The sequence below is a fragment of the Trichoplusia ni genome, chromosome 16 (assembly GCF_003590095.1).
Source record: "Trichoplusia ni isolate ovarian cell line Hi5 chromosome 16, tn1, whole genome shotgun sequence".
In the NCBI taxonomy this organism is placed as follows: domain Eukaryota; kingdom Metazoa; phylum Arthropoda; class Insecta; order Lepidoptera; family Noctuidae; genus Trichoplusia; species Trichoplusia ni.
Window position 1 is genome coordinate 1,222,332 of NC_039493.1, and position 11,911 is coordinate 1,234,242.

At 42.7% G+C, this 11,911-nt stretch overlaps 2 protein-coding genes across 2 annotated transcripts; one reads left to right on the plus strand and one right to left on the minus strand.

Annotated features, from left to right (window-relative positions):
- Positions 1-82: 82 nt before the first annotated feature.
- Positions 83-10,397, plus strand: LOC113502147 (zinc finger protein Xfin-like). The gene is made up of 10 exons (XM_026883546.1): positions 83-634; positions 715-1,960; positions 2,213-2,434; positions 3,364-3,530; positions 4,007-4,166; positions 4,577-7,146; positions 7,623-7,723; positions 7,920-8,030; positions 8,272-8,426; positions 8,706-10,397. The coding sequence occupies exons 1-10, from the start codon at positions 291-293 to the stop codon at positions 9,168-9,170; spliced, it is 5,541 nt and encodes a 1,846-aa protein (XP_026739347.1). The 5' UTR covers positions 83-290; the 3' UTR covers positions 9,171-10,397.
- Positions 10,176-11,897, minus strand: LOC113502151 (THAP domain-containing protein 1-like). Its single transcript, XM_026883552.1, has 3 exons — positions 11,578-11,897; positions 11,304-11,464; positions 10,176-10,909 (listed from the first exon to the last, which is right to left on the minus strand). Exons 1-3 carry the CDS (start codon positions 11,774-11,776, stop codon positions 10,814-10,816), a joined length of 456 nt encoding a protein of 151 aa, XP_026739353.1. The 5' UTR covers positions 11,777-11,897; the 3' UTR covers positions 10,176-10,813.
- Positions 11,898-11,911: the final 14 nt, after the last annotated feature.

Sequence of the window (11,911 nt, forward strand, 5' to 3'; positions counted from 1 at the left end):
AAAGGAAACCTAAAATATCGAAGTTCGGGATCAGTGAGGACCTGTGAGGTCGAAAGAGACAGCATACGTTCAATCCAACGAAATACAAAACATTGTTTAGATGTTTTCATTGAATCTAATGTCAAGTCAATCAATACGAAATTTGAGTTTTAACAAGTGTTAATATTTTATTTGTAAACGAGAAATTATATTACATTTAAAGTGACTGCAGTAAATCTTGTCTATCCGGGTTACTTGTTGGAACAAAGGATTTGCTCTGCATTGTAAGCTATTACTCTGAAAAACTAAAAATGTCTTCGGACGATTCAGATGATGAACCGCTATCAGTAATAGCGGCGAATAAGAAATTGAATCCTGATCTCGACATAATACCATCAGACGGTTCAGCGCGTCCATCAAAGAAGAGAAAGAAGACAGTACCGCCGAAGCGTCTTTCTATAACTATAAAGTTTAATAAAACTGGACCTCAGCAACCAGTGATAGAACGGCCTTCCGACGTGTGGCTGTATTTGAAGGATCTTAATCCATCAGGACCATACAACTGCCTGCTCTGCTCTGAATGGTTTATTAACAGATCAAAAATGATTATGCACTACGTCTTAAACCACAAGAAAGATTTCTGTGGTATTTGCAGGTAAGAAAGCTTTAAAAGTTTAATAAAGTATGAATAATTATTTTTGTTGTCAAAATTATATTTTTTCTTATGTTTTATAGGTATTTTGTAGCTGACAGAGAGGCTTGGTGGAATCATGTGAAGTTCCACACACCCTGGCCTTGTTCCCAATGTGTTGAGAACTTTGAAACTGAAGTTGGCTTACGCAACCACCTTAGAAGTGTTCACAACCTGGTACACTGCAGACTCTGTCATTTTCGCGTGCTTAATGGTGATCCATACAACACTCATTTATTCCAAAAGCACAATGTCAGTAATGTTTCAAATAAAGATGAGGATACTCTATGGGAACTGGAATACGATGGTACTTCCAATTTCATTTGTTTGTTATGCTCTAAGACAAATAACTCTGTAAGAACATTCTTTAACCATTACATGGGCTATCACCACTTTACTCTCAAATGTTTTACTGCCCTGCTAGCTGGCAGAGACGCCCCATTCTCAGTGTGTGGGGCTGACTTAAGGTCTGAGTTTGTTGCGGAGCAATTGAAGAACCATACAAGGTATGGGTATGTTGACTCTGACTTCAAACCACCTGAAATGGGCGGAGAATCATGTGATACAAAAGACTTGCTTAAAGTTCTTATACCTGAAATTAAGCAGGAAATGTTTACTGCTGATGAGAATAAGAATGATGAGGCTGCAGGGCCACAGGCAAGGGATGATGACGATGATGATGTTTATAAGACTTACAATGGTGATGATGACTTTGATGTCACTCTCACAGAAATTCTAGTCATTCATAAGTGTTACAAGGACTACATAGGTGACATATTATGTGATATAAACTCCAACTGTGTTTATGAATACTCTGATATAGATTATGGGAAGGCTATAATGGATCCCACAGTCAACATAGATTGCGGTTTATGTAAAACTCACTACAGTAGCTTATCAAGTTTTTTAACTCACATGTTCAAAATGCACTGTGTCAAATCTGCCCCATTGTTTTCATGCAGAGTGTGTGCGACTACATTTGATACACAGGGTGAGCTCGAAAGCCATGTTTCTGATGAGTTGGGGGACTTTGAGGATCTCTTTATCTGTCAGTTTTGTGATGAAGAGTTTCCCGACAGAGAGGCAACCAGACGACACCTGACTGATCATTGGGATTTGATAGAATATGACAATTGTTTTAGTCCACACTTAGGTTTCAAATGCAGCTTCTGTCCAACACTGTTTTGGCATGAAACTGATAGAGAAACTCATCAGGTTCGAGCACATTTCTTTAACCACAAAGAGCATTTCTTCAAATGTGAAACCTGTAAAGAAATATTCAGTGATAAGGTAAATAGCTCAATAGTCATCTTCCCATTTTTTTGACCCAAAAACAATTTTTAACTATATAATAATTAAGAAAGTAATGCAAGTCTCTGGAATTTTATATTCAGCTACTTTAATTAATTTTGAAATGAATGGTATTTTTATTATAATACAATTTCATAATTATTTTTGTATATACTATATATAATATCACCTCTAACACAATGCACTAAGGTTGATTTTCCATCTACATGTTATCACCTTTTCGTTTCCCAGGTCTGGTTCATCCACCACTACTTAGTAACCCACAGTATTGCGGGGAAGATTCCTCTCTACCTCCTCAAGTGCTCCCTCTGCTGCCTGGTCCTGCCTGATATAGAGAAGATGAGAGAACACTTTAACTGTGAGCATCCTGAAGCCAGGAAAGTCTACTGTTCCTTGGATGCCTGTAAATACAAGCCTCTAAGTCACAGAAAGTCTTTTAAGCTGCATGTTCGGGTAAGAAAGAAATAATGCTGTTGATTTACATTACTCTGTAGGCTGCTAGCATGCCTACCTGAGGTATTATGACAATCCTTATAATATCACGCACATTTCATTTGTCATTTCAACACACAAAACGATCAGTATTAGAACTTGTCTAGTATTGAAAGTTTGTTAAATTCCGCGAACTTATTTAGATTTTGAAGAATTTATACTCCTTCGGTTTAAGTACTTCAAAAAAGTAAACTATCTTATCTATATATGTATATATATTGTTAACGAAACCTCCTTTTCAAAGTGAAACCTCCTTCAAGATCCTTAGTGAAACCTCTTTCGAACCTGGGATTTGACAAGCAGTCCGCTATAAAAGACGGAGCGCTCTTAGCAACGCTCTCTCTCCGGTGTCAGCTGGCTTCGCTGGAACATCTCCGTGACCTTCGTTGTATTTATTCAGCATAGCAGCCATATTGTTATTTCGATAATTGCCATTCATACCTATTCCTTTGCAGTAATTAGAGTTTGATGTATTAACTTTAAGTTATCTTTGTAATGATTGGGTTTAATTGTTTGTGACGTAACCGTGCTTGCTTTTTAAAAACCTGTCCTCACTTCTGGTTTCTAAGAATATATATATATATATATATATATATATATATATAAAGTTTCTGTGCTTTATACAAAGACACTATACTGATATACACTTTTGATTTGTTGACTTTTTGGATTTTAGTCGCTTTAACTAAATTTTTATACAAAATACCTAAACGAATGAAGTTAAGTCAGCAAATGCGTGCGTAGAATTTATGAATTTATTCTACAGAATACAGATGGTGGTTGTCATTTTCCTACTAAATCTTTAAAAAATTAGTATACTCAATTCTCAATACTTTATTTGCTCTTCACAATGTATATATAAAGGTCTTAATAGGTATCCATGATTACAGACCATCCACACGGCGAAGCCCCGTCCGGAGCGCGCGGTGGAGTGCCAGGTGTGCGGGCGCGAGTTCAGCAGCGCGCGCGCCTGCGGGGCCCACATGGCGCAGGCGCACGGGCCCGGCAAGTTCAAGTGCAAGCTCTGCAGGGAGGTGCTGCATACTCTCGACGAGAGGTATATGTCATATTAGTGGAGTTTCAATAAATTATTCTCAAAAATGTTGGGTAGGCATTTGCCATCTTCATAAGTCTTTATCAAGATCCACTTCAGATCAGCTCTGGGCTCATAAGTTTATCTTGTATGTGCCACATGGCTTAAGATAGCAGCTTGAAAAAGTTTATCAATTCTAAATTGGATAACCATATAGCTTACCTTTGTAAATGAAAAAACAATAATACACCCTCTTGCCTTACTCAATTCTTTAGTAACTCAGTAATTTTACATACAAATGATCAAATTCAATTAAAATCAATCAAATGAAAATATTTCAATTTCTGGTAATCCTTAAACAGGCGCTTCAGAAGTGTTGCAAAGTCTCATTCTTATGGAGAAGAAGCGGCAAAAAACACCATATAACTTTACATCAAAATTTATTTCTTCTTTTCAAACAACCAAAAGGTATTCCACTAAAATGTTTTCCCAATCTCCAGGAAGCTACACTACCTGATCAGCCACCCGGGCCAGCACCCGTTCGAGTGCAACGAGTGCGGCAAATCCTTCCAGTACAAGTCGTCGCTGTACATGCACAAACAGGACCACCTGCCCAACAAGCAGAACTACACCTGTACTTACTGCGGGAAAATATTTATGGTTTGTTTACATTACGGTAATAAAAATAATAGATTTTGTTTAAAAATAACAAAGGTTCATTACAACGTGGGTACTTAAACAGCATTTAAAAACATGGAAACAATCAATATTGTTACCTGGCGAGACTTGGTCCTCTGGGTTAAACTATATAGGATGGGAACACTGGGATTACCACCTAAGTCATAACGAATTCCTGTGTGTTTTTGACTGTCTTTATAGAAGTTAGAAAGTTTGACAACCAGTCTGACTAAGGGCTATTATGCCCCGGTAACTGGGTGGAGGAGGTCAGATAGCCAGTCGCTTTTTGTAAAACGCTGGTACAGCCGCCTCCAGAGGCACTGGAAGCCGACCCCAACATAAGAGGGATAAGGCTAGGCCGATGACTCCTCATGATACGCCCCGCCCCACAGAAGCGCGACTCGTTCCGCGAGCACGTGCAGATCCACGAGGGCCCGCGCCACGCGTGCTCGTACTGCCCGATGCGCTTCATACTCCTCATGATACGCCCCGCCCCACAGAAGCGCGACTCGTTCCGCGAGCACGTGCAGATCCACGAGGGCCCGCGCCACGCGTGCTCGTACTGCCCGATGCGCTTCATACTCCTCATGATACGCCCCGCCCCACAGAAGCGCGACTCGTTCCGCGAGCACGTGCAGATCCACGAGGGCCCGCGCCACGCGTGCTCGTACTGCCCGATGCGCTTCATACTCCTCATGATACGCCCCGCCCCACAGAAGCGCGACTCGTTCCGCGAGCACGTGCAGATCCACGAGGGCCCGCGCCACGCGTGCTCGTACTGCCCGATGCGCTTCATACTCCTCATGATACGCCCCGCCCCACAGAAGCGCGACTCGTTCCGCGAGCACGTGCAGATCCACGAGGGCCCGCGCCACGCGTGCTCGTACTGCCCGATGCGCTTCATACTCCTCATGATACGCCCCGCCCCACAGAAGCGCGACTCGTTCCGCGAGCACGTGCAGATCCACGAGGGCCCGCGCCACGCGTGCTCGTACTGCCCGATGCGCTTCATACTCCTCATGATACGCCCCGCCCCACAGAAGCGCGACTCGTTCCGCGAGCACGTGCAGATCCACGAGGGCCCGCGCCACGCGTGCTCGTACTGCCCGATGCGCTTCATACTCCTCATGATACGCCCCGCCCCACAGAAGCGCGACTCGTTCCGCGAGCACGTGCAGATCCACGAGGGCCCGCGCCACGCGTGCTCGTACTGCCCGATGCGCTTCATACTCCTCATGATACGCCCCGCCCCACAGAAGCGCGACTCGTTCCGCGAGCACGTGCAGATCCACGAGGGCCCGCGCCACGCGTGCTCGTACTGCCCGATGCGCTTCATACTCCTCATGATACGCCCCGCCCCACAGAAGCGCGACTCGTTCCGCGAGCACGTGCAGATCCACGAGGGCCCGCGCCACGCGTGCTCGTACTGCCCGATGCGCTTCATACTCCTCATGATACGCCCCGCCCCACAGAAGCGCGACTCGTTCCGCGAGCACGTGCAGATCCACGAGGGCCCGCGCCACGCGTGCTCGTACTGCCCGATGCGCTTCATACTCCTCATGATACGCCCCGCCCCACAGAAGCGCGACTCGTTCCGCGAGCACGTGCAGATCCACGAGGGCCCGCGCCACGCGTGCTCGTACTGCCCGATGCGCTTCATACTCCTCATGATACGCCCCGCCCCACAGAAGCGCGACTCGTTCCGCGAGCACGTGCAGATCCACGAGGGCCCGCGCCACGCGTGCTCGTACTGCCCGATGCGCTTCATACTCCTCATGATACGCCCCGCCCCACAGAAGCGCGACTCGTTCCGCGAGCACGTGCAGATCCACGAGGGCCCGCGCCACGCGTGCTCGTACTGCCCGATGCGCTTCATACTCCTCATGATACGCCCCGCCCCACAGAAGCGCGACTCGTTCCGCGAGCACGTGCAGATCCACGAGGGCCCGCGCCACGCGTGCTCGTACTGCCCGATGCGCTTCATACTCCTCATGATACGCCCCGCCCCACAGAAGCGCGACTCGTTCCGCGAGCACGTGCAGATCCACGAGGGCCCGCGCCACGCGTGCTCGTACTGCCCGATGCGCTTCATACTCCTCATGATACGCCCCGCCCCACAGAAGCGCGACTCGTTCCGCGAGCACGTGCAGATCCACGAGGGCCCGCGCCACGCGTGCTCGTACTGCCCGATGCGCTTCATACTCCTCATGATACGCCCCGCCCCACAGAAGCGCGACTCGTTCCGCGAGCACGTGCAGATCCACGAGGGCCCGCGCCACGCGTGCTCGTACTGCCCGATGCGCTTCATACTCCTCATGATACGCCCCGCCCCACAGAAGCGCGACTCGTTCCGCGAGCACGTGCAGATCCACGAGGGCCCGCGCCACGCGTGCTCGTACTGCCCGATGCGCTTCATACTCCTCATGATACGCCCCGCCCCACAGAAGCGCGACTCGTTCCGCGAGCACGTGCAGATCCACGAGGGCCCGCGCCACGCGTGCTCGTACTGCCCGATGCGCTTCATACTCCTCATGATACGCCCCGCCCCACAGAAGCGCGACTCGTTCCGCGAGCACGTGCAGATCCACGAGGGCCCGCGCCACGCGTGCTCGTACTGCCCGATGCGCTTCATACTCCTCATGATACGCCCCGCCCCACAGAAGCGCGACTCGTTCCGCGAGCACGTGCAGATCCACGAGGGCCCGCGCCACGCGTGCTCGTACTGCCCGATGCGCTTCATACTCCTCATGATACGCCCCGCCCCACAGAAGCGCGACTCGTTCCGCGAGCACGTGCAGATCCACGAGGGCCCGCGCCACGCGTGCTCGTACTGCCCGATGCGCTTCGTGCAGCGCTCCAACATGCTGCGCCACGAGCGCCGCCACACGGGCGAGCGGCCCTACGCCTGCCCGCACTGCCCCAGGAGCTTCGCCGACAAGGGCGCCTGCACTTCGCATACTAGGTAAGTCTTTTAATGTCTATTGAAGCAGATTCAAGGTGGAGAAATAGAGATAATTTTAACAATAAAATCGATATAGCTACCTAGGTTTAAGCTTCTTTAACATCTTCTGTAACATTATGAAATGCAAATAAATATATGAATATGATCCAAATCCTCACATCTATCCAGCTATGCAACCATGTTGTACATAAATATTCCCGATTTTCCGCTCTGCAGGTTGCTCTGCTTGGAGATGCAAGAATATTTAAGAGTATAGACGGAAAAACAATTAGACAGCACACGTAAACATTTAAACACCTCAAACCAACCAACCTTATACCTTGACGTACATAAAAACTTAACTTACATATAAATATCCACAGGTCGTATTAAAACCATTACCATTGTATTATCAAAGATTATCCATAATAATTGTGACTATCCATAATAATATTTAAAATACACGAATTATTATAAGTAAATACAAAAATTTTCAGGACCCATTCCAAAGACACATCTTACGCGTGCATGTATTGCGGCAAGACATTCGTACAGAAGTCTAAATTGACGTACCACATCAGGAAACATACAGGAGAGAGTGAGTATTCAATTAGTTTCGTACTTAGGATGCTCCATAGTTATAAAAAAAACATGTTAACATATTAGTATGAATGATAACGACAATCTGATTGCATAACATTTTTAGATCTACGGAGCTGATGAACTAATAAATGTCCTGAAAATGTAAATAAAAAAATATCGAATATTTGATCTGAATATTGTCTTGTTTTTAGATCTGGAGACTTGCGGCGTATGTTCGAAACTGTTTACAAGCGCTTGCTCGTTACGAGAACACATGAAGATACACCAACGTAAAAAGGAACTTGTTAAGTGCCCTCTATGTGGTAAGTTTAATGCACAATCCTACTTCCTACTAATATTATAAACGCGAAAGTTTGTGTGTATGGATGTTTCTTGTCTTTTCTGTATTTTTTTACTGTCAGGGATGAGGGAAGAGCGGAGTTTTCTACTACTGGCATTTTATAAGCTTAAATTGAGACTTTAGGACATGTATTTTGAACCAAATTGATATGAAATAAACTATTACTATTATTACTTGAAGACAATTATATTGTTACATTTCAGATCGTAAGTACGCGGACGAGCGCTACATGCTCCGCCACCTCCGTACGACGCACACGCACGAGCGCTTCCCCTGCCCCATCTGCAAGAAGCTGCTCACCAGCGCCTCGGGGCTCAGGCATCACGTCATCACGCATAGCACGCTTAAAACGCTCAGGGTGAGAATATATACAACATATGCTAAAAAATGAGTAGGACGCTGTAAATTTGTATAGGGTCGTTTTTTCAGCCAAGATCGTACGGACGAACACAGGCGTCTTTCAGTTGCAGGCTAAATTTTTTCGCGTTAAGGATTTGATTATCAGTCTGATGACGTATTTAAATTTTTATTTACTAGACTAGTTAAAAAAGTAACTCCTTGTAGCTTAAAACAGTCTTTTATTGCATAAATTTTCGTGATTGTCACTAAATGTCCTTTCTATATTCAATTGTTACAGTGTAAAATGTGTCCAAAAGAATACTCAGTCAAAAGGACGATGATTAAACACTTCCGTCGTCGACATGGCTTCAAGGGCACAGAGCCAAACATCAAAGAATACTTTACCAGACTGGACCCCAGAGACTGTAACCTGGATCTCGACGAAGAAACTATGACCACAATCTTCGGACCAGCGAAGAACAGATCAGAAGAAATACTAGTAGGAGACTTCGTTACACTTACAAATATAGAAGAAAATAAGGAATTAGAAGTGGAAGTCGAAGTAGAAAGAAATGAAACTCTAGAAGAAGAAAAGTCACAAACAGATGATGAGAAATCTACAGAGAGTGAGCCTGTCATGGCAAACGATGACGGGAAGATTGTTATTAAAGTTGAACCAGCGGAACCGCCGCCCGAACCAGCAGAGTTAGAACCGACTGACTTCGTTAGCGTTAAGATTGAGTCCATGGATGAGGAGAACTAGCATCCGTTTTAAACACTGGCTAATTGTAGTCACTAGGTGTTGTTAGAGATGAGTGAGACAATTAAATAGGAACTAGAGGCCTACCGCCATATCTTAAGGTAAGAATGTTGCAGTTGTGGAACAAAGACAATAAAGATAGTAATGAGTACTAATGAGCCATCGCACTTCCACATCAGTAACTGTACTTTAAGAAGTAGCGGCAAGCCTTCTCACAGTATCGTGAAAGAAGGTGAAGCGAAGAGAGGCGTGTATCATTGGCATGACTCTCTCATGCTTTTTCATCCGTCATGAGCTGCTTCTAGTCTTACCGCGTTAAGGTGTCATGTCATGTTTGGACCTGCTTGCAGTCTTATTGAATACCAGCATTTTGTAGCACCGGCCTACGTAAAATGGACCACAGTTTGGCATCACTTACAAACCTTGTGATTACAGTTATTCAGTGTTTTATGTTAATAAGTCAACAATTGTTAAGTAAATGATATGATAAAGTCCTAACTGTGCTGTGTGAATCATAATAATGCTATCCTTTTTTTGGATTCGTTAAATGTATCTGCACAACTAGGCACTAATGTTTGAATACTTTGAAAGCTTATTTCAGGTTCAAAGACTCCATCAATGGGAGAGTCACTGTTTTCTTGTTTGCTATAGATTATATATATTGCAATATGTATAAAGCTGTTTTAATTAGAGTATATACTTAACATAAGGTTTTATATCTTAAAGTAATATTTAACTGGTTGTTTTACAATCTGTTATTTCTAGTGCAATTATATGTTACAAAGGATAATAGTTAGGCAAAGTTCTAAAGTTAATTTAGAGCAATTTTTACTTTATATTAAGATTGAAATGTAAAGTTTTTATAAAACCACAAGATAATGTTTTGTCTAACATCCACAACATAGTTCAAAATGTTTTATAATATTATTTGTAAATACTTTCTTCCTTGTTACCTTTGAAATATTCAAAAACATTCCATATTCCACATCAAAAATAAACAAAATTGCATTGTTGAAATCTGGTATTTTTATTGTTACAAATATACTAAAATCACACATTGAAGTTATAGTAAAATATATCTAGCTGAAACAAGTAATCTCAGTAATACTTCAGTTGAATAAGTTAATTGTAGTAAATTCCTATTAGATACATCTAAATATTATATAGGCTAATGTTCTTACTATTTTAAGACTAAGTTGTTTGTCTAAGTAAACAAGTATTCTTGATTTACCTGGTGTTTCATTGACTCTTGATAAACTGACGTTTATACTAACAGTGTGGTGAAGACTTATGTTATAAAAAATAAATAAGAAGTTTTAATGACCTATGAATAATATGTACATTGTTGTATTTACATCTAGTTTTAAAATTGGCATTCATGAAGAATATTTTTGAACCTCCTCCAACTGTTACTCATTACAAAAAAATGTTTTCCTAAACATATAATACACACTAAGATGTAATTTTCTTATACTCTGAACTGGTATGCTTCAAACTTGTTTGATCTATACTTCTCCAGGAACTCTGGCAAATATTATATTGTAACCATTTCGCCTGCTCGATTTAGAAATTACAATATTATTTGTCTGGTTGCAATACTTGCAATTCATCTTGAGTTTTTCTTTCACCCATCAAACTCTTTCCTTTTAACATTTGCATAAAGAGCATTGTACTCCAATATCCCTTGTTTGTGGATCCATATCAATCACTAGTTCAAGTTCCTGACTTGAGTCGTCAAAATTCTGAAAATATAATACCTATGTTTAACTGTATGGTAAACAATCTTGGTCTTTTTGCTTAAGAATAAAGATTTGTGTTAAATCATATGTTCAATAAAGCATACCAAATCAAATATACAAGTTGTAAAATAAATCAGTTGATTATTTATTTAATATGTTTGTGTTCAAAGACAAACCTGATTTAGAGATTTAGGTGCTCGTAATCTAAATGTCAGTTTATCTCATAACATTATTTATTTTTATTTTGGTATGTAAACAAAAGGCTATGAATGATTATTTTCCCCAATGATAGTCTTAAAGGCACTATATTTTGCTTGGGTATGAAATAAGAATTTTATTAGAAGTTGCCATAAGCTTCTATGAAAGATGAATTTGAAAAAAACATCTTATTACTTACATAGGGCTCTTCACATGAGTTTTTATTCGAACCATTTTTTCCACTTTCACGATTGATTTGATGTTGAAGAGCGCGTTTTCTTTTAATTTCCTTTTTCTCATCAGATTTCTGGTTCCATGTAAATTGGCTAGGAACCGCTTGTGGTTTCAGTTTAGGAGGAGCTGAAAAATGAATAGAATATACTTATAAATATAGGTATAAGCTTGCTCGTTTTTCCGCGTCAGTTTGTCTTAAATTCTTAATCAAGAGGCCGTAAGACATGATTACTACTTACGATTATCTGTTGTGGGCTCTTTGTGTACAGCATAATCGTCGGGCATGAAATGTTTATAGCAAACTCGGGCATATTTTGAAGGGATATACGTTTCCCTGCGAATCGCCACTAGCCATTGCTTAGCGACGGCTTCATCTCTCGGAAATTTGTGTCCTCTCTTTTTTTCCGTGCACATCGGAACTGCACAATACTGAGGCATATTTGGTCTTTTACAGTACCGTGTTCAGCCACTTTTAATTTTGTTGCAGCTTTTATTAAAACATTATTTTCGTGTCCCCAGCTTTGACTCTGGCTATATAAACCAAAACATAAACAAATGTTTAGTAAATGTCAA